At 42.4% G+C, this 27,803-nt stretch overlaps 1 protein-coding gene across 4 annotated transcripts in view; it reads left to right on the forward strand.

Moving 5' to 3' along the window:
- The window catches only part of ARHGEF7 (Rho guanine nucleotide exchange factor 7), a 139,717-nt gene that overhangs the window by 44,718 nt on the left and 67,196 nt on the right, over positions 1 to 27,803 (forward strand). For 3 of the 4 annotated variants that reach the window (XM_028148819.2, XM_028148823.2, XM_008143929.3), the window contains exons 3-5: positions 10,917 to 11,001; positions 13,782 to 13,912; positions 24,037 to 24,238. In XM_028148819.2, coding sequence (XP_028004620.1) covers positions 10,917 to 11,001; positions 13,782 to 13,912; positions 24,037 to 24,238 — 418 coding nt within the window. The remainder of the gene's footprint in view (positions 1 to 10,916; positions 11,002 to 13,781; positions 13,913 to 24,036; positions 24,239 to 27,803) is intronic. The other variant, XM_054719970.1, reaches the window with a different exon arrangement.

Below are 27,803 nucleotides of genomic sequence, written 5' to 3' on the forward strand. Positions count from 1 at the left end.
TGTCTTTGCTGGAAGCATCGGTGAGTCTATGTAGCAAATAAAATGAATACACGTAACTGGGAAACAGGCAGCTCCTGTAAGGCCTATAAGAGGGACAGTGAGTGACACGGGGTTGCGATTTAGAAAGAAAGAGACCTTTCAGATGGCCAGCTTGCAATAATGGGTAGACAAGACATCTGGGTGGGGGACAAAGCCTGCTACTGCTTTTTGGTTGGCCTTCAAACTTCTCAAGTTGATTTGTTGAGTTGAACCAACAAAACGTCCTGAATTTGATGAACTGCCCTAAATTGGAATTCCTGGTAAAGGGAAATCTGAATTGTGGCATTCTGGGACCTAACTGCTTGGGGTATGCGATAACTTCATACTTTGGGGGGAAATTTTAGTGTCCTTGGAGATTATAATAGGCATGGAAGGGGAATGCTCAGCCTAGACAGGTGTCAGACATTTTAAAAAGCATTTTTTTTTTTAAAAGTTAATAAAGATTGGGCCCGGCACAAGGGACTCAACTATAGCCCTTCAAGGTAGAACTAAGACCAACAAATGGTAAAGAGGTCTGGGGATGCCAGCAGTCTCATTGTGTCAATGTGCTCATGCTAGTAAGCTTTATTAAGTGGTATTTATTTTAAAATCAGTACACAATGTATATATATTGGGAACTAAAAATTTCATAGAGACTTGCAGGCAAAGAGATAGCATTTTATGGTATTTAGAAGTATTGGGTCCTAATTTTTTAAAAAACAAAAATGTACTGAATGAATGAAAATATTTGGTCTTAAGCTTATGTTTTTCTTTCTCTGAAAGTGTCTGAGCATCTCGATGTTTTGACGGCATCTACACTTAAGTCTTAAGGTCAAGCACCATCTACTTACTGTTCTGTTTTTCTGATCACTCAAACTTCCTTTGAACTTTTCATGTCGCTTGATGAAAGTTATATTTGCATAGCGTTGAATAGTTTGTAAAGTACTTGTACTTTCTCATGTTATCACTGTAATAGCTAATCATTACAAAGCCCTTTAAATTTTTACCTGTAAAATCCCATTCTAATCCACTTCCTCTGTGGCCACTGTGACTTCCTTCATTTAGATCCCCATGAAAGGGAGGATTTAGTATACCTGCCCTGCCTCCCACCTTCCTCACAAACCCCTGTATATCCCAATTTTTTAATTGCACTGTTTGGTGATTCTTAATTTTTCAGTAATTACTTTGATAAATTTAAATACTATACCAGAAACCTGTCTTTCTTAATTTATCACCTTCAACTTTACTCCGTAATGAAAGATGAGGAACTCCATAGGGCATGGTGGGCAGCATGGAGGGAGGGGCATGTTTCCCTGGTGTTACTGTCTAGCAGCTTCTCATCTGTTGGGCTGTCTTTTTCCTGATGCTTTGGCCAGAGAGGGCAGGCTTTTTTCCAGGCTGTTTTTGTTTGCACTCTTGTGTCTTGACTGCAGTTTTCTCTAGCACTTAGTCTGGGGCATTTGAAGTAAAAAGAAAATTCCGAGAACCCCTGCCATGTTGTTTCTCAGGACCCAAAGCCCTTAGCCAGTCTGCCTCTCCTCTCCACATCTGTTTGTAAAATAAGATTGGCATGAAGTCTCCAGCACAGCACCCAGGGGCCTTGTTCTCCGCGGCTGCTGCACCCGTCCTCTTCTCTGCTGCCTAGGCTTCAGCTCCGCGGTGATTTCTGTTTGTGACTAAGACTTTTCAGTGCTTTCATTGCTCAGCTGCCTTGCCTCTCTTCTTAGGACTTTGTCCTTCCCCTTCCCCAGCCCTTCTTGACCAATGTACCTAAAATACTTGGTTGGTATTTCTGTCCCTGTTCTCCTGGTTTGGGTATTGGTACAGTAGAATCCATAAAACAATATGATTTAGTTCTCATTTTAAACTGAAAAATTGTTTGGGGATATGTTGGGTGCAAGTAGAATTCATCATCAAACTTTAATTTTATCCCTGAGTGTGGGAGTAGGCGGAACTAAGTACAAAACCTACAGAAGCCACGAAGGCGAAAATTCACCCTGGCTCTGTTTTTCACATATCCCAACAGTAGGGACCATTTGCATTAAACTTAAATAGCACAACTTACTTAAGATTCGTTTTTACTCATCATGTTCTAAATTCACAAATTCCATTTGACAATGTGATAGGACAAAATTATATTTTTATACTTCAGGAACCACACTCTAGAGCTGTGCCAAAAGTAGCAATTTCTTATGTCAAAAATAGCTTCCTCATACACTCATTGGAAGAGTTGACCTGACTTGTTGCATTTGGAATATTCAAGCTGCATGATTGAGAAATGCTGACTTAGCCTTACGTTGTAGGGGTCTTTCCATTAATACAGAGATGTTGGAAAGAAGATGTTTTCTCTCCACATTCCTTGGTATTTTCTTTATGGGTGTTATCAGCCAGTGACATCGTTTAGGTGGGAGTCATCTATTTTTGCTTTGATAACCTTATGGCTAGGGTCAGAGTCTGTTTTGGTTGGTGATGTCTGTGTATCTGTGAACAGAAACTCTCTGCACTATAAGTCACACGTGTGCATATTTGCCAGGAGGCTGTGCACATATTGACTTGCACAGTCTCCTTGATGCTCTGCTGTAGCTGTGCAGTTGGAGTGGGCAGGTACAGCCAGGTGCTGCTGAGGTGGTGGACTTGTTGGCTGTCTGGGGCTGCTGGCAGTGGTGGTACCTTAAAAGGAAGAACATTCCTAAAGCTGCAGCCCACACAGAAAAGCAGAGGAAAGAGAGGGCCTTAAGCTTTCTATGTCTAATGACTCTTGGCCATTCTTGTTCGTTATGTGAACTGATAGTATTTTGTTTGTTTAAGCCATTTGAGTTGCGTTTCACTTGCTTGCAGTTGAAAGATTCCTGGCTAACAATGTCTTCATTATATGATGCATAACACAATCTATTTACTGATGTAAAGTTTGCTTTTCTATTTTAATATGTGGAAGATACTCCTGAGATCTAATACCCTCGGTGAATTTGGAAGCCACGGTGAGGTAAACTCAATGATAATGAGGAACCTTTCAGGTCTTGTTTAGATTCAGGCATCTTCTGGTTATCTCGGAAAACCCTGTTCCACTTCTTTGTTGGGTGTGTCAGCACTTGGCAGAATGAATTTGATATCTGATTTATCCAATTAGAAGGCGTGGTAACTCAATTTAAAGAGGAAAGCGTGGCACACGAAGGTAGTTCTCCCATAGTGGGTGGGCACGCTGGTGGTTTTCAAGCACAGTCCTCACATTTTTTGAATCTTTTCCCTTCTAACGGCAGGACTGTGGCCCGCTTCCCTGGACTGCACGGATGACTCCTTTTTTTTTTTTTTTTTACAAACAATATGGTGTGCTGGTCATTTAAAAGAAAAGAACAGAGAGGTTGGCAGAAATACTCAAAGGCTTCTAAAACTTTTGCATGGGGTTACATGCATCATCTTGCTCAGAGCTGGTGCATGTCATGTTACGGGAAGGCATGGCTATTGGTGGGGATGCACAGCTCTCTTCCAGGGAGGTGTGTGCATGGAAGAAAGCAGTGACAGTGAGCTGCAGTGCCTTGAGTTAGAGACAAAGGAAGCTGAAAATAGAGTGATGAATATAAAACTTCAAGATGGGATCAGCATTGGCTCTTAATACCTGTGCCTTTAAAACCTCTATTTTTCCAAATATTCTGTTGGTTACAAGGCTTTCCTGAAAACCATGGTATCGCTTTCTGCTAAATCTTCTACCTAGCTAGAGGTTTATGCATGTGGGAGTTCTCACAAGTGCACATAGGAGGTCACCCTGCCCGTTGGTTGATGTGTGTGACACAGCCCCATCTTATGTATAGGTGAGCTCTCCTTATTTCAGGTGTTACTTAGGAACCAAACAATATTAATTGTGACTATATAAATAAGGAATATGTCAAAATATTTTTAGAGGACTAGCAAAAGTTAAGGCTGGACCAGATTTCTAAGTCTTTGATGGTCAGTTTTAGCTCTTTCATTGGTGTGTCACAGACAGTGTTTTATGGGTGATGAGTGGTCAGGGTGGTGAGTGCTCTCAGGAGCTGGTTGCTCTGGGCCTCTGCTGGACAGATTGGGGAGGAGCACTGGGCAGGGTTGAGAGCCTCTCAGGTCAGATGGTGTCCTTCTGATGCAGATGGTACAACTTCTCTCTCTGCCTTTTGTCTATAGCTGAGTGTCTGCACATCTGCTAAGACCAGACACGGTTGTCAACTTCTTTTGGAAGCCCTTTCTGAAGCTTGATGGCAGGTGCTTTCTTTCCTCCTCGAGGCCAGGGCAGAACCTTCCTATAGTAGCATCCAGCACAGTGCAGTAAGCTGGGCCCTTCAGCATCCCCCAATCTCTGCTGAGGCAGGTGTCAGCTTGGGTGAGCATGTGTCCTGCCTGCTACTTGGGAAGGAGGTCCTTCCAGGCCTTCAGAAGTGTCCTGTCTGGGAGAGTGCTGACTAACATGTGCCGGGTGGCTTAATCGTCTCGCCAGGCCTACCAGTAGTTTCTGTTGTCCCTTCCATTCACCTGGAGCCTGGAGCCTCTTGTCTGGAACCTAGTCATAGGGGATGCACCTCCAGGACAGAGGAATGAATGCCTTACCTATTGTGGAGTTGTGACTCATTTTTCCCATTTTTTTTTTTTTTCTGTTTCAGCCTTTACAAAAGCAGAAGGCCAGCTCCTGAATTCCCCACCCTTACATTTTCCCTTCTGCCAGGTTTCTTGAGCCTGGTTCTCTCTTGCTTGAAGTTGGTGATCATTCTTTAAAAAGGAACACTGTGTCAGAGGAGTCTTAGAAAGGTCAGCCAGTTGAGTGTCTCTCCCTTCCCAGGTAAGGAAAATGGTGCCTAGGAAGTGCACTGACCTGTGCACTGACCTACAGGGTAGTGCTCAGAGGTGGGTTGGCCTTTGGAAGGCTTGTTCTTACTTGACATCCCTCCTGCCCTTCTGGGTTTGGATTGGGAAATCATGGGCTTCTGGAGGCCATAGAGTATGGTTTGTCTGCTGTGGCCCTGTTTATGCTTGTTATCTTAGACTATTTTCTGATAGAGCTCTCATTCTCTCAAAGTGACGCATTGTGGCTGGTGAGTCCAGTGTGCCCTGCAGCGAGTACCATGTCCAGTTGGCTTATTTTCCTTCTAGTCTCAGCTTGTCTTCTCTGTACTGCTCCTGTGTTCAGAGCCCTCTTGCATCAGTTGGTCCTTTAAATTTTCTTACAAGTTTGTCTTCAATTGTAACTTGTGCAAGACGATAGCCAGGACTAGCCCGTGTTGGAAAAACCAGCCTGGAGTTTTCGTTATTAGGCTTGGTATCAGGGTTAGTGGTGTGCTCTTTTTTTTAATTTATGTAGATAATTGTAACCCTCTATCTGGGTTATATGATTCTGAGTTTTCCTCCAGTAGAGGAATAGGATGTATGTGCTTGTGAGAGAAACTGGATGAAAAAGAGTTTTTTGTATTTTCCTGTCCTGAAGACATTTTTTGGCCACTAAGTGAATTTTGTAGGCAGGGACTGTTAGTGACTCCCTGTCTGAACTGAGAATTGAGACAAGCCTCTGAAGAAAAAAATAAATAGCATTTATGCTGATACTTTAAGGAAGAGTATAGCAATGCCCTGCTTTAATTGACACAAGGAGAATAAGTTCTTGGCTAGAAACTTTTTGGTATTTGGTACTTTTCCCTGATAAAGGAAGTTGTTAATTTTGGGGTGATTCTGCCATGTCTATACTTGCATGTTTCTTTTAATGCACTCGGATGTTGAGTGTGACTCAACACGGTTAGCATTAGAATAAAGGAATCGAGAAAAAAGCTAGCGAGTGCAAAGGGTTAAAGTATCTGCCGTAATTGTTCTTGTAGATTTGTAGATTACACTTTCATCAACTTGGATTTTAGAACTTTTCCCTTTAAAATAGTTCATTTCCTGCTTTTTTTTTTTTGTTGGTAGAAAAAGGTACAACCTTCTCCTGACACCCCCACTGATAGTGCTGCTTGGATTTTGTGATTGTGCATTGTTCACATTGTATTTTAAAATGGGCTCTTATAAAAATGGGCTCTGGTGCGGTTGGCCATGATTCCCACTCTGAGAGCTAATAGTGGGAGAAGGCATTGGATAATTCAGTGTCCAGCAGACAGTGAGGGGAGTGATAGTTCTACAGAAGCGTTCCCAAATGGGGGCAGCTGCTTTGGTGATGGGCAGCAGGCATCATCACATCCACAGTGTTGAGCAGACCTGGAGTACATGCTGGTAGGGGTGTCCTTCCTCTTTCATGTTGGTGTTTGTATTTCCCCTCATGAGCCTTGGGGCAGTGAAAGAGTCCAACCTTGTTGAGACCGAAAGGTGAGTGTGTGTGTGTGTGTGTGGGGGGGGGGGGAGTATGTGTCAGAAGCAGCAGCTTGCGTAGGAATTCTGGATGGGAACCGTAGCAGGTTGATATGGAGTAAGGCAATCTCCTGTTGGAGTATGAGCTGGACTCTTGCTGATATTGATGTACATTATGGAAGTTGGCACTAGTGAGTGCATGTGCTGTGCTATATGGTGTAGTATATGTGCTGTAGAAGCAATGTGTGCAGTGTTTGGTGTGTTGCAAAAGCAGTGTGCATGTGTTGCCTGTGTAGTGTGTAGGGCAGTGATGGGCAACCTTTTGAGCTTGGTGTGTCAAACTTCGCCAAAAAACTGAGCATAACTCGGGTAGTGTGTCACTTTGAGGAAAAAACATTATTTCGCAAATGTTTCATCCTCAGGAGCAGCAAATGTTTCATCCTCGGCATGCGGCCGCCTCAGTGGCCGCGTGTCATCAGAAATGGCTATGTGTGTCAGTGCTGACACGCGTGTCATAGGTTCGCCATCACTGGTGTAGGGTGTGCTGCAGAAGCAGTGTGCATGTGTATAGTGTGCAACACATGCTTTGGTGTATACTGCAGAAGCAGTGTGCATGTGTATAGTGTGCAACACATGCTTTGGTGTGTGCTGTAGAAGCAGTGCATGTGCTGCAGAAGCAGTGTGTACATTCTGTGGTGTGTGTGTGCTACAAAAGCAGTGTTCATGTTTGGTGTGTGCAGTGTGTGGTTTGTATGCTGCAGTGTGTGTGTGTGGCGTGTGCAGCATGTGGTGTGGAGACTTGTGGTCCTTTTTCTGGATGGTCTTTAAGATGTTCGTGAGCACCTACAGCAATCGAGGAAGCTTTTTTTTTTTTTTCTTGGTAGTTGTTTGTATTTTAGAAAATAAGAGTTTTCCTTGGTAGGACGTAATTTTTGATGGGTTTTTACTAGAGTGAGGCTTGGTGTGCAAGATTCACCCTATTTTTTAAATCATTATCCTTTTTGAACATGCGAAGCATTTGCACATTGCTGCTACCTATCATCATTATTGTAATCTCAGTATCTTCTTTGTTCCTCCTTCCCATTTTAAGGATGAGCAACCTGAGGCCCAGGGGGCTTCAGTAAGTTGTGTAAGGCAATAACCAGCAGGGGGCAGCCTTCAAGTTCAGAAAGTTTATCTGTCCTCACAGAACAGTGTTGCCTCCTTCTCACTACATGCCTTGTCATATTAGTTCAGCCCTGTCTCTCTTTCCCCATGAGAGACTAGAGAGAATTCTTAAAATGTATTTTTATTCTTAAAAGTATTTTAATATTCTGGGCTTCTTCTATCCTCATTTCTATATGGTTTGTATTTACTGTATTTCATTATGTAGTATTGTCTCTAGACCACTCAGATTGAAGGAATTTCAGATTAGACAGCTCTGGTTGGGCCTCAGCCCTCTCCTGGAGGGTTAAGGACTCCCTTGCCCCATACCTGTTCTCATTCTGGAATCTGCATCTAATAAAAGTAAAATATTAAAAATAAACTCTAATGTATTTAATAGTATGAATTTTTTGGTTGGAATATTGATCCGATTATTTTTGTTGTTGAGAATATTGGATAATTCACTTAAATGTGAAAGTGAGGGTGAGTTTTTGGTTAATTTCCTTTTCCAACTGGGTAGATTCTAAGATCTGTGGGGTATTGTTTGTTCCCTCCTTACTGTGCTTACAAGGGACAGAGGTGAGGCGTGGGTCTGCCTAGAGAGAGAATTCAGGACACTTTCCTCATCTCTCCAGGGAAGTGCTTCTCACCCTTGGTTGCTCAAAACCACCTGGAGAGCATTAACCTGGGTCTCTTCCCTGGAGACTCTAATTAAATTGGTCTGAGATGTGGCTTGATTTTGTAAAGTAGTCTTGGTTTAGAAAAGTTCCAGGAGAGCCGCTCCTGATAATCACTCCCAATACCACCTGAAGAAAATGAACCACTGTGTGTGTTTCCTTCCTTCCAGCTTGCTCCATATTCCAGCCAGAGGTGAGAGTGTGCTGTGCTTAGAGCATCAGTGGTTAGGTATGAGGTGGGCCAGCCTCCCAGGGTTTTTATCTCCTTAAGCACCGAGTGACCCAGGAGATAATTTAGTGTGCTAAATGTCCTGGTCATTCTCACATATAGGCTGACTTATTTTTGCAGAGATATTTCTATAAAAGTTCTCATGAACTTTTGTTCTTGTTCTCATAGTACACTTTCTCAGTGCCCTAAGATTTTTCTGGTTTTGCTTTTTGTTCAATAGATTCCTATTTCAGGAAATAGTCTGTTATCTTTCTCTGGAGAAGCACTTTTTAGTCAAAACATTTTATTGACTCAGAATATGCATTATTTTCCTCTTAGTGGCAAACATTTGTCTCATTTCATTGTGTAGTTTCCTGTTAAGAAATGTGTGGGATATATGTGAATTCACTTAATTTCTGACATCACATTGAACCCCATTGGTGGGCAGTTTTAGCCAACCAGACGCTTCCTGGTATCCAAGTAAGAAAGATATATAGTTCTGGAATAACAGGAAACTTCAGTATTTAACATCCTGTTTTTCTGGGTTTTATGACTTGCTGCTTCACCACAATGAAGGTTAGTAGACAATTTATGTAGATTTCTTTTTGTAGAATACCACAGTTTTAATTTTCCAGGCTTTAGAATTATAACTTTAGAGCTGAAAGACTGCTGCAGATCACCTACTCTAGCATTTTACAAGTAACATGTTCTACATGTAAGGAAACTGAGGCCTACTGAGGTTAATACTTTTAATTCGTTAAAAAATATATAATTAGCCCATTTAAAAAAAATGTAGGTGGATATGTCAGCCTACATAATGCTCTGATTTGACTTGGAATTCCTTTAAAAATAAGTATCAGAATAAATGAATTAAATTGTATAATATAAGATAGTTCTTAAGACTGTTCTAAGGGCTTCCTCTTTTTATAGGAAGGATCTGGCATCATGAAATTAGCTTTATTTTGTATTTCAACTGTGTGAGATAGGGCATCAGTCATTGTATACAGAATGTTTAGATGTATTCATACCAAGTCCTTTGGTTCCATTTAGTTTCCTCTTTCAGCTTTTAGAAAAAGTGAGCTGCGTTTTCAGCTCCTCTCTTGACTCAGTGATTTGATGTCTTCCTTTCTTGAAGTTTTTCAACTTCTGAATTTTTTTATTTTGTTGTTTGTTTATGTTCAAAACATACCTCATGTTTCAAAATTAAAGGCAGGAGATCATTAACTGAAGATGATTTTTGAGAAAGAGCAATAATTACTCAGATTTAGAATGGCTCTTCTTAGCTGTTCTTTATGTGAATGGCACTCATTGTGACATTTAGTGCAGCTAAATAAATGGTGGATGGATTGGTGCATTTATTCATTCAGCAAATAACTTGAATTTTTACTGTGTGCTGGCCATTTTGCTAGATGTTGGGTGTTGTAAAATCTGGTTTTGTAGACTTTACAGTAGAGGGAGCCTATACACATTAAATGTAATGTTGTCTTTGTGATGAATGTGCTGGCGGGGCCTGGTTAGGGGACCTAACTGAGTTAGGTGAAGGAAGTGAGGCTGGGGAAGTCCGATGAGTAAGAGTTAGCCAGGAAAGAGGTCGGGGCTGGGAGGCAGGAAAGGGGGGTGGTCCTGCCAGGACCCATGAGGTAGAGGAACTGACCAAATGAGGGGAGAGGTGGCAGTCAACGGGGAGAGGAAGTCTGGGCCCTCCTGTGCTGATATTCATTCTTGGATATCTAGTCATGTTTGTTTTTGTCCCACTGAGAGACACTTGGAAATATGTTAACACAGTTTACATTTTGGTGGATCTAAATACCATATCTTTTTGTTATTTGCATCTTTGAAATATTTTCATAATTTTTCTGGCAGAGTTGTGGATTATTTGATTATTGAAAATTATTTTTGTGTGGAGTTTATTTGGTGATGAAAAGCCATATGTAATTTTCAGATAGTGTATGGGAATGAGCTCTTGTTTATTTTAATGTGTGTGTGCATTGGGGCTGACTCATTTTCCCCTTGTCTCTAGGCCGATCAGATTGAAGGAATTTCAGATTAGACAGCTCTGGTCGGGCCTCAGCCCTCATCCCTGAGGGTCAAGGACTCCCTTGCCCCCATACCTGTTCTCATTCTGGAATCTGCATCTTTTTATCTTCCCTTCCTTTTACTCTCATCCATTCTGATGCCTGTGTTTCTCTTTTGCTGCTGTTAGCTTTGGAATTGACTGTGACTAGGAGAGGAAATTGGTAGTATGCCTGCCATGTGGCCTCTGCCTTAATCTAAAAAGAGAAGGATTGGTGTGCTGGCAGAATTGGCTCCCTAACCTGGGAAGGCCTTCCACTCCAGGTTATGAAGGAGTTTGGGGAGTTGGTCTCTGGCCCAGGTTTTAGGTATTTGTAAGGATATTCTGTTGGACCTCCCACCCCAGACTGGAAGCTGAGCTCACTGGTCCTGATTTTTCAAGTTGTGTGTGCTGCATTTTTATAATTTCACCTGGAAATCCTACATGTGGTTCTCTCATTTTGCAAAAACTTGGTTTATCCTGCACCCAACACAAGACTCTATTAATTTTGTTTAATTTTTCCTTTCAGACATTTGATGCAAATGATTTGTACCAGGGGCAGAATTTTAACAAGGTCCTCAGTTCCTTAGTGACTTTAAATAAAGTAACAGCAGGTAAGATCTTTTTTTAATTGAACTTGACGGGGTGTGAAGACAAAAGGGCAAAAACCCTTTCTTTTCTTTTAGCAAGACAAATGAGCATTAATAAAATTCAAAAAAATAAACTTCTATTACATTACTTTTTTGGTTATCACTTTTGCTGGGATTTTTTTTTTTTTTTCTTATTAAAACAGAATCTTCCGTTTTAGGTCCTCAGATAGATATCAGGTGTTTTCCTTTCTGTGGGCAGAGTAGTTACTGCCTGAAAATAGAGCAGAGGAGAAATGTCCCATTCATGTGGCTACACTCATAAGCTGTCTTGGAGTTAGAAGCACTTCCTCTGTATTTTTATTAGGCTGATTAAAACTCATATTTATTAGCAGATCTAACGACTGTTTTTGAGGTGTGATCATGACAATTGAGTTGCCAGTGAATTGGCCTCTAAAGTAAATACCTACCTGGGCAAGGTTTCCAAAGGGCTATGAGGGTATGTAATCAGGGTACTCGGTTCACAGTGCTCTGAACTCCAGTCATATCTCATGGAGAGGGTGAGTGGAGGTGGGGACACAGTATACTCCTCTGGCTCCCAGACCAAAGTGAGGACAAGGAGAGATTCTGTGCAAATTCCTCATGGGCTGTATCTGTCCCATGAGCTTCGAGAAGTTCTATCTTGTGGATCTAAAAGAAGGACTTAGTGGCTCTTTTGTTTTAAGATCATTTTTATTTTTCTTCTTACAGATTTTAGTTTCAGATTTCTGGGAGAAAGTTAGACTTTGATATGTCTCTTTTGATCAGAGACCTCTTAAGTTTATTTTGTCATGGTTTCTTCTCATTTTTGACCTTGCCCTTCAGATGAAGTGTACTCACTTCACTGTGTCTGGGAGGAACCGAGTCAGAACACTTTGGGCTGCAGTCCTGGCTTGGAGGTCCTCTTCACTCAGGAACTGGCCCCGGTGCCCCTCACAGCACTTGTTTGCTGGGATGGCTGTCGAGGGGCTGCCTGTGCTGCAAGAGGAACTGGATATTTGTTTTTTTCTGTGACATCTGCAGACTTTTTGTTGTTGACAACTAACTCAGATTTTATAAGACACGATGTAAGCCAAGCATGCAAACTTAAAGGCTAACACAGGCCAAATAAACAAGGTTTAAATTTATGTGGGCCGCAAAAAAACAAAAGCTTCAATTTTCATAGGAACGTAGGTTTATTTCAGTAGAGATATGCTGAATACAAAGGGCTGAAATAAATGAGTAATCGTTAACATAAAATAATAGAACATTTTAATAAAAATTAATATTTTTTCTTAAACATTAACTTACCAGACACTGAATAACTGCACAAATTAAGCATAATGCAAATAAACTTATTTCTCTTGTTCTCCGAAAGCGAAATATTTCCTGCTGCGCACACCAAACAAGTCAGTCCAAGACTAATGACGTGGCAATCGCCTGCTAAAATATTCGCTGCTAGTATTAGTGTGCCTGCGTGTAAGGCGCCTAAGGGAAATGAATGAACAAGATTATAGTAATCAGTCATTAGTGAATGTTACAGTTCGTTATTAATAATGATGTATTACAGGATATTGTAAAAATTAAGTTAAGAAATTTTTATTAAAACGTTTCTTACATACTGTTATATTGACTGGGCCGCAAAAATACTTGTTGTGGGCCACGAGTTTGACATGTTTGATATAAGCCAATCCAAACATCTGCCAGGAAAATAGACCTGGAGATCATCGGTTTAAGGACATTTTTACAGAAGGCTCCCATGTAGCTTTAGGAAATTGCTAGGCATGTGCATCTCAGAACAGTGATTTCTTAGAAAACTATTCATGGCTTCCTTTTTAAAAAATCAAATTACTTCAAAGAAGTGGGTTGCTAACATTTACTTATTGGTTGGCCTGTGTGGAGTGTCTAATCATGAAGAGAGAGAACTAAGTCCTTTACTGGTAATAGCTGTTTACTTTTGTTATTGTTAATCCTCGCCCGAGGATATTTTCCATTGATTTTTAGGGAGAGTGGAAGAGAGATGGAAAGACAGAGAAACATCTATGTGAGAGAAACACATCAATTGGTTGCCTACTGCACGAGCCCTGACCAGTCAGGGCTTGGGCCAGGGAGGAGCCTGCAACCCAGGTATGTGCCCTTGACTGGAATTGAATCTGGGACACTTCGGTCCGCAGGCTGAAGCTCTATCTACTGAGCCAAACCGGCTAGGGCAACAGCTGTTTACTTTGATCCTTTTCACCAACTTGGTGAGGTGAATAAAGCTTGGGCTGCCTTCATTTTGAGGAAATAATCTCAGAAGCTTCTCTACCTGGAAATTACGAGTGGATTTTCTGTTTGTTTTAAGTAAGTCTTTTCCTTTTGTTGTTAAATAATTCTTGCTGCTTCTGTGGACGGTGATCCTGGAGAAGTGGGCATGTGGTGGTGATGTATTGGGAATGAGTATGGGGTGGTGCTCTGCAAAATAATTGAATTTGTAAGGATGTTTTTTCCCCCCAGATGAAGTGAAAGTATTAAAAATAGGTTACAGAACATTTCACAGGTCTGAAAATTATGCTAGCGAAGAGCTAATAAATAGTTATCTCCAATTAATTTCTGGAAAGGTGATTGGGGAATGAGGGCAAGTCTGTGGCAGACAGAATCTGCGCTTTGTGTACTGCATAAATGGCCTGCTTTGTTGTGGTCTGCGGTGTGTCCCTCGGGGGCTGCCCCAGTTTAGAGTCTGGTGTGCACTGAGGTGCATGGTGTCAGGCGTCTCAGCTCACTCCTTTCTCCGTTCACGACCTTTTCAGACATTGGCCTGGGAAGTGACTCTGTGTGTGCCCGGCCCTCATCTCATCGGATAAAGTCTTTTGACTCCCTGGGATCCCAACCTTCCCACAGTCGGACTTCAAAATTATTCCAGGGCCAGTATCGAAGTTTGGTAAGTTTGCGAGAGGTGGTTATTGAAATTGGATTTGTGGGGAAGTGAGCATGCCTGTAGGTGTATCTGGAGCAATGCATATGCCTCCATTAACAAGAGTTGCAGAATGAGGGGTGGTTTGATTCCTCCCCCCGCCCCCCCCATTGTTCCTTTACTTGGGTTTGGCATTTGCTCATCACCAAATTATCCAGATATAATGCTTAATGACTGCTTTTGAGAAACTAGTTATTTTCGGTGTTATATCTTAAGATGCATAATCAGTTTATCTAGAGAAATGTGTGCTTTAAAATACTTCTCTGGTCACTTGCATAGTATTTTCTCATCTGCTTTGCACAAATATACAGAACTGTAGGAATAAGAAATACATATTAAAAAAAAAAGAAATACATATATTTGTAAAATACTTAGTTGCGTAAAGAACCAATGGCTGCAAGCTAAAAAGACCTGAGAGTGGTTTTTCTCTTAATAAAAGGCATGACTTAGAGTGCTTTAACTGAGTCAGGATGCAGTATATGAAGGAGGAACTCCTTTGTTTTCTAAAAAGATATTTATTGATTTCAGAGAGGAAGGGAGACGGGGAGAGAGAGATAGAAACATCAATGATGAGAGAGCATCATCGATAGGCTGCCTCCTGCAAGCCCCCCACTGGGGATCAAGCCCACAACCTGGGCATGTACCCTAATCAGGAATCTAACCCTGACCTCCTGGTTCATAGGCTGATGCTCAACCACTGAGCCATGTGGGCCAGGTGGAGGGACTCCTTTGTAATGAGAGGTAGTGAGATGGGGGAAAACTTAGACTAACAGTCATCTTGGAAAGTGAAGAAAAATCCATTTATAAATTGTCAGGGTACAGGCTCTTAGCAAAGAACACAGGATTAACGGTGAAATTGTTATTGAGAAACAGGAAAAATTAAATGTAATACTGAATAGAGAAAATGTGTAAAGAGGCCATCACACAGCTGAGCAGAATGAGGCTGCTCCCTGTTGTCATTGTGAAAAAATGCTGAGCCCTCTTTTGAGCTAATGTATGATTGGCATTTAGTTTGATTAGTGACTCTGCTTTCATGCAACATTTTAGTAAATTTTTTTTATATTAGAAACATAAATGATCTTGTAACCGGAGTCTGAAGAGAGGCCGATTCTTGTAGAGTTTTTAGGGGACCATATATTTCTATCTACTTCAACATAGAAAGAAATATTGTTAAACTAATGGTGATCCAAAAAAAAATTAATTAGAGCTGTATTTTATAGAGGGAAAGAAATCTGAGTTTAGTTCACGAAGCCATGTTAGAAACTGAAAGCCAAAGAAGGAACATAGTTTTTACATGTTCCTGCACTTTTGAACTCAAGCTAACTCGGATTGCTATTTATCTTTGTTTTTCTTCTTAGAGAAGTCCTGTTATCCTGTTTCTGATTTTGTGTTCAATATGGCATGCTTTGAGTTGTTTTTCTGTGCCAGACATTGTTCTAGGTGCTTTACTTGGACTCAAATAACCCTTACAGTGATCCCATGAAGTTAAGAGTTTAATGGTAGAGGAATTTTGCAGTGTTGGAAGCACTATAATGCCAAATTAAGAAAAAAAATACACAAACCACTTGAAAAATATTTTAAATTAGCTTTATTTAAATACATGAACAAAATGTAAGAGAGATCAGCAAACTCTAGGTGAAGAAATATTTACTGTCTCACCCATTTACCCTTGGCAATTTTCATATTTTTTGTTTTTGAGTAAATAAAAAGTAGATTGCAAATGTATAATTTGAAGTAAAATAAAGTTTAGTGTTGGTAGTGAATGTTACTGAGATCACAGTAAGTATAGGATTAATTTTTTATTTTAGCTAAAGAAATTTTTTAAGTTACACCAGAAGTAAAAAGACCTCAGTCATCTCGCCTGCTTTTGTGTCTATGATTGGGAGACACAGTTATCTGCTAGTGAAATGAACATGGCAAGATTTCTCTTACCATGCTGGGTCAGAATAATTATTTATCCTTAGATTTTTTTAATGTTATTAATAGTAATTTTCTTACATTAAAAATAATTTCTAATGAAACAAGATTGGTAAAATTTTTATTTAAAGCTGGGTGATGGTAACATGGAAGTATGTATATCTGTCATTCTCTACGTTTGTGTTAGAAATTTTCCATAATAAAAATGTTATGCTAAAAAAGCAACTTGTAGTTTCTTGAACATTATGTGACCTCATTAAAATAAAGCTTAGCTTTGAAATTGTGTAAGGCACTACCATCCCCAAAGCAGGGATCAGTATTTTCAAGGTGCTACAGTAATTGCTTACATCTCTATTTAAGAATTACCACCTCAGTGCTGGTTGTCTGCATAACGTTGCTTCAGTGTCTATGAACTCATCATCTATCTGTTCTAGGACAGATTTCCTGCCTTGTGATGAAGGCAGATTTGAAAGTTCTAGTATTTTGTTATTGAGTTCACAAAATGTTTTTCCAAGGCATGCAAGACAGTAAAATCTATTACACATGTACTTAAAAAAATATTTTTAGTTCCTCTCTAAAATAAACTTAGAAAATATTGTGCTTCTCTAACGTGCCATATTTAATCAATTCTATGACCTTTTTAAAAACATTTAACATGTCTGAAAGTAGCATGTGTCTTACAGTTGATGTCATAATTGACAGTATTTGGTTGAATATAAAAACCACAGAATATTGTCTAATTTCTGGTATCTTATATTTGACTAAGGGCCCAGTGCATGAATTTGTGCACCTCAAAAGGAACTGTGGGCTGCGAGGCTGCGGTAGGCACAGCGGCGGGTCTCAGTCCATCCTTTGTGCCCCCGCCCAGCCCCTCCCACTGTGTCCCCTGTTCCCCTCTCTGCCGGCAGCCCCCGTCCTGCCGGCCCCGCTTACACCCGCTGATTACACGGAGCGATTGGGGCCGGTGCCAGCAGCAGGTGTGAGCAGCGGCTGCTGCTCTGATTGCCCCTCAGGAGCAGGGTGAGGTGGAGAAGCCCTCGGGGGTGATCAGGGCCAGCAGCCACCGCTCGCACCCACTGATGGCGCTGAGTGATTGGGACCGGCACCGAGCACTGGCAGCGGGTGCGAGCGATGGCTCCAGTGCTGGCTGCAGGTGTGAGCGGGGCCAGCGCTGGCATTGGGTGCAAGTGGTGGCTCCGGCACCGGCAGTGGGTGCAAGCGGGGCTGGCGCTGGCAGTAGGTGCAAGTGCCAGGTGGGACTGCGGCAGGTGGGAGCAAAGAATTTTCAGTAACCACCAGAGGCTCACCCTGATGACAGCAACTGGCGCTCTGCCTTAGTCTGGTGCCCCCGCTCACCTCCACCATCCCACTGCAGCCAACGCCCGCCATGTTCTTCACATGCCCCCTGGTGGTCAGCGCATGTCATAGCGACCGGTTGTTCAATTGTTTGGTTGTTTTGGTTGTTCTGCTGTTCGGTCTATTTGCATATTAGCCTTTTATTGTATAGGACTAGTGGCCCAGTGCATGAAATTCATGCATGGGGGAGGCAAAATTCCTCAACCTGGCCTGAACCCTCTCCAATCTGGGACCCCTCAAAGGATGTCCTACTGCTGGTTTACAGAGATTGGGCTGAAACTGGCAGTTGGACATCCCTCTCGCAACCCGGTAGTGCTAACTGCTAACTGCTCACTTGCCTGCCTGCCTGATTGCCCCTAACTACTCTGCCTGCTGGCCTGCTCGCCCCCAAATGCCCCCCTGCCAGCCTGGTCACCTCCAACTGTCCTCCATACCAGTGTGCTTTCCCCCAACGGCCTCCCCTGCCAAACTGCTCACCCTCGACTGCCCCCCCCTGTTGGCCTGCTCACCCCCACCTTCCCTGCCCCCTGCTGGCCTGCTCACTCCAAAGGGCTCCCCCACTGTCCTGATTATCTCCAACTGACCCCCACTGATGGCCTGCTTGCCCACAATCTGCCCCCCTGCTGGTCTGCTCACCCCCAAAGGCCCCGCCCCCCACCAGCCTCATCACCCACAACTTCCTTCCCCTCTTGGCCTCTAACCACCTCTACCTTGGCCCCGACACCATAGCTTTGTCTGGAAGGTCTCCTAGAAGGTCTCCCACTCTAATTAGCATATTACTTTTTTATTAGTATAGATTATTGTATAGGATGAAATACTATATGAGAAAACTGAAGCTTAGAGAAATTAACCCTTTGCACTCGCTTGCTTTTTTCTCGATTCCTGTATTCTAATGCTAACCGTGTCGAGTCACACTCGACATCCGAGTGCAAAAGGTTAAGATATGTATTTACCAAGATCACAGGACTGGTAGATAGTTACCATTGGAGTAGAAATTGGGTCTTTCACTCTTCAACCTTTTCTTCTATAAATGAGATTATAGGTACTTTTAGGGAGTGGAGAAGAGGGAGGAGTTTGTGTGAAGGCAGCACACCAGGATATCCTGGTTCTGGATTATTAAGATAATTACAGAACATTGGATAAAACAAAGTACTTAAGTTACAGATGTGAGATACTGATTGTGGTGCTTTGTCTATAGGAATCAGAAATAGGCCATTAAGAATGCATGTGGTGTGTATAGATTACTGTTTCCAGAGGAGGTACCCTAAGTGTGCCCTACCTGGTGGTGAGGGTCACCTTTTCCCTTTTCATTTTTCTTCCATCATTAACTTATATTGACATGTAACATCCTATCTAATAAAAGAGTAATATGCAAATTGACCATCACACCAAGACACAAGATGGCGCCCCCATGTGGTCAAAGATGGCTGCCCCCATGTGGACACAAGATGGCCACCACAAGATGGCCAGCAGGGGAGGGCAGTTGTGGGAAGTGGGAAGTTAGGGGTGACCAGGCCAGCAGAGGATGGCAGTTGGGGCGGACCCAGGCCTGCAGGGGAGGGCATTTGGGAGCCAGCAGGCCTGGATTGTGAGAGGGATGTCTGACTGCCTGTTGAGGCCCGATCCCGGGATCAGGCCTCAACAGGCAGTCGGACATCCCTCAAGGCGTCCCAGATTGGAGAGGGTGCAGACTGGGCTAAGGGACACCCCACACACACTTCCCCACCCCCTGTGCACGAATTTCGTGCACCGGGCCTCGTGTGTGTGTGTGTGTGTGTGTGTGTGTGTGTGTGTGTATAAAAGTGTGCCTATCCTAAGCAAACTGCTTGATGAATTTGCACTAGTTGAACATTTCCAGTGTGTAAGCACCCAGATCAAGAGACAGACACAGCCTTTGTTGTGTCTGCTTTTCCCAAGGGCATCTGCTGTTCTGATTTTTTTTTAACATTTAGTAATATTTTAATAACACAAGGTAAATAACTCCTAGTGAATTTTAATATATATTTAAGCCTCCTCTCTCTTTTCACTAAGGAGAAAGGGAGTTGAGATTTTTATTTTTGGTGGTGACTTTTTTTCTTTTCTGATTTCTAATAGTAAAAATGAGTTTTACCTGTGTTGTGTTTTACATAAATGGAGTTCCACAGCATATACTAATTTTATAACTGGCCTCTTCTGCTCAGCTCGTTACGTTTTAGACTGTTGTGGAGTGTCATGTTGAGCCCAGATGGATGACAAGGTATAGTTTCAGGAAAACTTTTTTAAAAAGGGAAGGAAAAAATTCCAAAGTAATAGGTAGTGATTAAATACATCCTTTCCAGATTTCTGTGACACTAGTGACAGTGACTAGAGCACTCTTGACTCAACTGTTGTGATATTAGGCTGAAATTGGTGTGTAGAGAGTCCCTGAGTACAGCTCTTTGTAGTGCACCCTCCTTTCAGCCTGTCTTCGGCATCTTCCCCTCTAATCCTCACTCTTTAGAGCAACATTGTAAAAATCTGTATATACTTCTCTGTAGTAGGTGCTGGATGGATTTATGGAATCCAAAATTTTAAATGGATCCAGCCTGGCTGCTTGTCCTCTGTGCCTTTTCATCTCCTCTCTCAGACATATCTCTGTTTTTTCCGTAGTGGAGTGTCTGTTTCTGAAGCAGAGAAGGTATCAGTGGTGTTTGCTTAACTCTTGCCTTGAGTGTAGAGAATTCATAAGTGTCGGGAGAATGTAATTACCTCATTTATAAGGTCCTGACAAGATGTCGCCATTCCTCAATATAGGTCAGGCCAAACTTGTGTGCAGAGAGGGCCTCAGTGCTGGTTGCTGAGCTGAGGTAGATGGGCTGGGTAGTAGGGTCACCCAGGGGCAGTTTGACCTCCTTAGGGGCCTCCTCTGCAGGTTTGTTTGTTGTGTTGTATTCTGTTGTGGGACTTTATCACCAGGATCGGCTGGTGTGCTTTTTCTGAAAGCCAGGTTAAGCCACAAGTAAGAGAATAAAGAAGATCATAGTAGACAACAACTGATGAGTGAGGATAATGGTTTGCAGAAAGAGAGAATCTGATACAGCATCGTAAGCCCGATAATGTTTCACTGATTCAGAACAAGGAAAATTGAACCAGAAAAATGTGCCATTTTTTCAAATGTGAGCTTCACATGGACAAGCGAGCTTTATCTCACTTCTCATCATTCAAGTGTGCCAGCAAGCATTATGCTTGAGTTGACAGTGTTGGCATATTTCTTTATTAAATATTCTAAGTATTAAATATTAAGTATGCATTAAATGTTTAATTTATTAGAGAAATACTTAATGTATTATTTGAATTATGAAATATTTATAAAATAGAATAGTTACTGTTACATATTTATAATGTGTAATAGTTAATGTGTAATATAACATACATATTTATAATATAGTATTTATAGTATACTAGAGGCCTGATGCACGAATTCGTACATGGGTGGGGTCAGGCTGGCCTGCCCAGGATCGATCAGGGGAGGGGTCGGCTGGGGGGAGGGGCCACAAGTGGTTGCCCGGCTGGCCTCCCCTCCCTCCCCCGGTCGAATTCCCAGTGGAACTCCTGGTCCAGGGGACAATTTGCATATTAACCTTTTATTATATAGGACTAGAGGGCTGGTGCATGAAAATTTGTGCACTCTGGGAGGGGGGGTCCACTCAGCCCAGCCTGTGCCTCTCGCAGTCTGGGAGCCCTCAGGGGATGTCTGACTGATGGCTTAGGCCCACTCTAAGCCACAGTTTGGCCTCCCTCTGTGGGAGGCGACAGGTGGGCCGATCAGAGGAGGTGCCCCCTGATTACCATCCCCTCCCTCTGCCCGCTGGCATGTGCCTTGGTTGCCTGGTGCCGCCTGCTCGCTGGCCCCACCCCCCGCTGACCTGTTGTTCTGCCATTTGGTTGATTTGCATATTACGCTTTTATTATATAGGATAATAGTTAAAATTTAAATAGATAAATAATAATTAAATATTTTAGGAATTCTTTCAGCTCCTCTTCTTGAAGATTTGCCTTAACACTGTGTTTGTGCTTTATCTTTTGTATCTTTTTGTTTAGTGATACATGTACCTCATTTAAAGAGGCAGGCAATTAATTCTCCAAGATTTGATATTAGGAAAAAAATCAGTAGAGACAACAACTTTCCATTTTTTCCCCTTGATTCTTTATGTATTTGCCTGTGTGTCTCTAAATAAAATACCTATATTAAGCTTAATTTTTTTTAATTGGAAGAGTAATCAATGTGGATTTCCCACAGTGTAAGAGGGGATTGGGGCTCTTCTACTGCCTCTGAGCCTCTTACCTGCATAAATGCTTCCCAGCTCTTCTTCCTCACGAGTTGGCTTCTGTTAGGTCAGTGTTTAGTATAACATTATTAGACTCAGACTCATAAGGAAGCCATGATCTGTGCTGTGACTATTCTTCCTTGCATGACAATACTTTCTTTTTTGGACTGAATAATTATTGCCTGTTGTTCAGTTCTCTGTGTACCTTTTGCAGGTTGCAATCCTAGTCTTTTGCCTTTTTCTAATAATCTCTTCTTGTACATTCAGACATGTTAGGATTTTTCACCTTCCTCTTCCTAAGGAACTTGAAATCTTCTGGTTCACTGAGTTTCTTGGTTATCAGCCAGGCTGTTGCCAGCTGCCCTGTCTGAGATTTTTTACATCATCATCCTGCGGACTCCGTGTGACCTGAGTCATCTCTACCCCTCTCTCCCCACCATCATTTTTTTCTTGGGTAATTCCCCTGTTTTGAAGGAGCACATCTTTCACTACCTCCTTGAGAAAGGGTGCATGGGAAGTAAAGTTTCTGAGATCTCGCATATCCACAGAAGTCTTTTTTATCCTGTACTAATATTTTTTTCTGTCTTTAGTTTTCTGAAAGTGTAATTGTGATGTGACTTGGTCTGTATTTCTTTAGGCAAATCCTATTTGTGGTTCACTCAGCTTCTTGAATCTATATGTGTGATTCTTCTGCCAAATTGGGGACACTTTCAACCATATTTCTTACACCACTTTTCAGCGCTGTTCTCTTTCCCCTCTGAGACTCTGATGGTACCAGTCTCAGATCTTTGTTATTTCCCACAAGTTCCTGGAGCTCTCCTCTTTTTTTCTTTTTTCACTGTCAGTTTGAGTAAATTTTATAAGTTCTGTTTCTTTTCTGAGGTTTTCTATTTTATTCTGTATTGAGATAATTTGTAATTGCTATTTGAGGCCTTTTGATGATGAAAACTTTTTCTGATGATCCCAGCATCTGCTTCATCTTGCTGTTGGTATCAGTGTCTTTTCTCATTTAAGCTGTGATTTTCCATGTTCTTGGAATGAGCTGTTTTTTATTGTATCCTGGAGACTTTGGAGAGTCTATTAGGTAGGAGATGCTGGATCCTACTTCAATCTTGTATCTTAGCAGCCTTCGTTCCTGATTGGCTTTAGTGAGTGGTCCTGGCCTAGGTTGGTAGGCTATAGGTTCCAGTGACAGCTTAGTTTGCCTTAGACCTCTCCTGAGGCTGGATGGACTGTGAGGGGATTCTGGGTCTGGGTGATCCCCTGGGGCTACGTGGAGTGCAGGGGAGCAGGGGAAGATGCCTTGTTATATATTTATAATGCACAATAGTTAATATGTAATATAATATATAAGTACTTATATTTATAGTATATTATAGTTAAAATTTAAATAGATAAATAAGAATTAAATATTATAGGGTATTTAATGATGTGGTAGCCTGCTACCACCTGGTTTGGATGGAGGCTGGGAGTCCCTATCTAATTTTTGCTAATATCACCTACGAAGGTGGAGTGCTAGTGCTCTCTGTGGGGTGTGGGATGTCCTATGCAGTCTCTGTGGACACCCAGGTGCAGGCTGAGTGCCTGGACCCACTGTCAGTGCCTGCTGCTCCTTGGGCCAGGAGGGCACGATTTTCGTTGTTCTCGTTTGCTCTTATGGTATGTCTGGGTTGCAAATCCCTCTACTACCCATTCTAGGATATAGGTGGAGATAAAAAGAAACTCTAGTCAAGTCTGCCTTTGTCTTCCCACACTTGAGAGATCTGTAAATATGCTTAATCTCTGAGAAAAATGCAAACTAAAATGAGGTGCCATTTCTTCCCACCAGTTGGCAAGAATAAAAATACTTGACAATATTCAGTATTGGTTAGATACTGTTGGTTGGAATGTAGCTTGGTATAAATTTGTAAAATGTTTTTGGATGGCAAATTATAAATAGGTACTAAAATTGGGAATGTCATACATGTTCTGTGACCTGAGTTTAACATAATAGATTTATTTACAGATATGTTCAAAGATAGAAGTGCATATAGTTTTAATGCAGCCTTGTTTTGCAATAGTAGAATACTAGAAATAGCCTTAAATCCAGTAATAGAGAATTGATTAACTAATTAATGGCATAGCCATAAAGTTAGTTAAGATTAAAGTAACTATAAGTACTGAAAAAATGACTACAGTGTATTAACTTTTTATAAATTGTAGAGAAGTATGTATAATGTAAGTCCATAAAAATGTATGTGAAAATGTGTATATGTAGACATAATAGTGACAGGAATAAGACCTTTCAGGCCATTAAGAGAGTTTCCTCCTGGACTGGAAATGGGGTGGTGGGGTGGTCAAGGTGCACTGTGGGAGATAGGAAACTTAAATTTCAAGGTGCACTGTGGGAGAGAGGAAACTTAAATTTCTCAAAGTTAAACCTTTCTCTGCTGTTTAGGGGCAATCATACTATATTTATAATAGTAAAATATATAATAATTCCATAATGACTTAGTACTTCATGAAATTTTTCTTCCCCTCTCCCTTTTTTAGGACATGACCGATAATAGCAACAATCAACTGGTAGTAAGAGCAAAGTTTAACTTCCAACAGACAAATGAAGATGAGCTTTCCTTTACGAAAGGAGATGTCATCCATGTCACTCGAGTGGAGGAAGGGGGCTGGTGGGAGGGCACACACAACGGCAGGACTGGCTGGTTCCCCAGCAACTACGTCCGAGAGATCAAGCCCAGTGGTAAGTGGAGCGTTGGCAGAATGGACCGATGCTTTTCCTTTAGGTGAGAAGGAACAGAAAGAAATGGGAAAGTGCTCAATATATATATACTATGTGCTTTTATTCATTTTAATTTGTGTAAATGACCTTGGGCTGAGTATTGTAATTCTTCCCTATTTTTTGTTCTATGGGAAGTAATTTTTTACTGTAACCCCACATTGGGGGTATAATGACTTCTGACCAACTGGCAATAAATCAGGGTTCCCGTGACCCCCTCCTTGGGTTTGATTTTTTGCTAGAATGACTTATAGAACTCAGGGAAATGCTAGCTAGTTATGTTTCCTGATCCATTATATAATAATGGATACAGATGCATAGCCAGATGAAGTGGCACATAGGGTGAGGTCCTGAAGGTTCCTGCACACAGAACCTTCTGTCCTTGTGGAGTTGGGGAGTGCCACCCTCCCGGCATGTAGATGTATTCACTAACCTGCAAGCTTTCTGAACCTCATACTATTGGGGTTTTTATGGAGGCTTCATCACATAGGCATCATTGATCATTAACTCAAATCTCCCGCCCCTCTCCCCTTCCTGGGGATAGAGATAGGGCTGAAAATTCCAAGCTTCTCATCATGGCTGGGTCTTTTTGGTGACCAGCCCCCCATCTGGGAGCTGACCCAGAGAGTCACCTCAGTAGAACAAAAGATGCTCCTAGTGCTCCTATCACTTAAGGGAATTACATGGGTTTTAGCTTTGTGCCACCAACTGGAGGCAGAGACAAATATATATATTTTCTGTTTCACAACTACATTTTGTTTATCCATTCGTCTGTTGCTGGACAATTGGGTTTTCACCTATTGCCTATTATGAATAATGTTGCTATGAATACAGGTATCTTTTTGAGTCTTTGCTTTCAGTTCTCTTGGGTATATACCTAGGGGTGGAATTATGGCTCATACGATAATTCTGTGTTAAATTTTGAGGAGCAGCCATGCTATTTCCACAGCAGCTGTATCATTTTATAGTCCCACCAGCAATACAAAAGGGTTCTAATTTCTCACATTCTTTCTAGCACTTTTTTTTGTTTTTTTTTTTTATAATAGCCATCCTAATGGGTGTGAAATAGTATCTCATTGCTGCTATTTTTCTGTGTTGGTTGATAGTATTTTTTCATCATTATTATAATAAAATTAACAATAGTCAAGATTTTGTGGTTGCTTATTATGTTCTGGTTATTGTATAAAGTGCTTTTTATTTGTGACCTCATTCAGTCCTCACCACAACCCCAGAAGGCAAGTGTTGCTGGGATATCCAGGGCATATGGCACAAATAAATAATATTCTTTTAATCTATTCAAGTGTAGAACCAGCTTAGAATGCAGTAATGGTATCAGATTGATTGGGATGAAATGTCATTTTGACCTTATAGACACAGCTGTTGGGAGATGTGACAGTCTGTAACTTGGTTGGACCTGGTCAGTCCATGGGACAGCTGGCAGCTGCAGCACTGGCCCTTGAGCTTGAGGGCTGGGGCAGGCTGAGTCCCAGATCTGAGAGCAGCTCCTTGGCTAGTCTCACATTTCGGTGAATCATGTTTCTCCTGGGGACAAGAGAACAGCATTTGGGCCTTTTCCAGGAGGATGCTGGAGTCAAGGAGGGAGGGATGATGGTCTTTTCCTTTATAATGAGGATGAGGTGGTCACAGAGCTGATAATGGACACAGCATTTAGGTGTCACAGAGCTGGTAATGGGCACACCATCAGGAAGTCAGTGTTGGTAATGGGCACAGCATTTAGGGATCACAGAGCTGGTAATGGGCACACCATCAGGAGGGCACAGAGCTGGTAATGGGTACACCATCAGGAGGGCACAGAGCTGGTAATGGGCACACCATCAGGAAGGCACAATGCCAGTAATGGGCACACCATCAGGAAGTCAGCGTTGGTAATGGGCACAACATTTAGGTATCACAGATCTGGAAATAGGCACACCATCAGGAGGCACAGAGCTGGAAATGGGCACACCATCAGGAGGGCACAGAGCTGGAAATGGGGCACTGCATCAGGAGGCACAGAGCTGGAAATAGTGCACTGCATCAGGAGGCACAGAGCTGGAAATGGGCACACCATCAGGAGGGCACAGAGCTGGAAATGGGGCACTGCATCAGGAGGCACAGAGCTGGAAATGGGCACACCATCAGGAGGGCACAGAGCTGGAAATGGGGCACTGCATCAGGAGGGCCCAGAGCTGGAAATAGGGCACTGCATCAGGAGGCACAGAGCTGGTAATGGGCACACCATCAGGAGGCACAGAGCTGGAAATGGGGCACTGCATCAGGAGGCACAGAGCTGATAATGGGCACACCTAGGAGGTCACAGAGCTAGTAGGTTATGCTATTAAGGAGGTCACAGAGCTGGTAATGGGTACATCATCAGGAGTGGAGCCCACTGATTGGGTAGATGTCTGCTGAATCTGGGGGCTTTCTTGAATTCTGCTATGAATAACTCATTTCAATGGGAATTTTGGTATAATAGTAAAAAATACAAATGGAGAGAAACCAAGATGGCGGCATAGGTAAACACCTAAATTGCTGCCTCGCACAACAATTTCAAAACTACAACTAAAAGACAAAACGAACATCATCCAGAACCACAGGAAAGCTGGCTGAGTGGAAATTCTACAACTAGAAGGAAAGAGGAAAGCACACGGAGAATCAGAGGAGCTGCAAAAGGCTGAGGTACGGAGACACGCGCACGGGCGGCTGAGTGCCTGGATTGCTTTCTCTAGTGGGAAGGAGACAAAAGCTCCCGACTGCACTGAACCCCAGTTCCGGGCCACATCCTGGGGACCCAGGCTTATACGGGGGCATCTGGACTGTCAGGCGGAAACTCAGGGGAGCCGCGAAAGGCAGAGGTCTGGAGGCGCGTGCACGAGTGCGTGAAGAGATGACTGACTGCTGAGTGTGCCGCTGGCTTTCTCTAGCGGGTAGGAAACGGAAGCTCCCCACTGCGCTGAACTCCAGTTCTGGGCGAGAATCTGGGAATCCAGATTCCTTGGGGGAGAAACGACTGTCTGGCAGCGGGCTAAACTCGAGGGCGGCTTACTCTTAAGAGGTGCTTGCAGCGATTACCGAGGGACACTGAGACCCAGGGGCCTCATAGGGCAGGGCTGATGGGAAGCCAAGACTTATCTGCTCAGCCCTGAGACTCTGCCCCATCCAAGCTGAGCACAGAGGTTTTTGAAAATCTTGTCTCATAAGGCTGTCTACAGCACAGAAGTTCTCCCATCGTAGACACAGCTGTTCCTCACAGCCAATTGGCCTGGAGGTCAATTCCTCCCAGTGATACCAACAACAATCAAAACTTCACTACAACAAGGCTGTACACAGTCCACAAAGGGGTGCACCAAGAGTGTCCACCTCAGGTAACTGGAGAGGCTGAGCCATTGGGCCCTATAGGACACCTAGCACACAAAGCCACTCTTATCAACTCAGGGAAGCAGCCAAAATGTGGAGACAAAGAAACAGGTCACAAATGAAAGAAATGGAGGAAAGCAAACAACTGGATATAGAGTTCAAAACCATGGTT

This window comes from Eptesicus fuscus, chromosome 8, assembly GCF_027574615.1.
Source record: "Eptesicus fuscus isolate TK198812 chromosome 8, DD_ASM_mEF_20220401, whole genome shotgun sequence".
In the NCBI taxonomy this organism is placed as follows: Eukaryota; Metazoa; Chordata; class Mammalia; order Chiroptera; family Vespertilionidae; genus Eptesicus; species Eptesicus fuscus.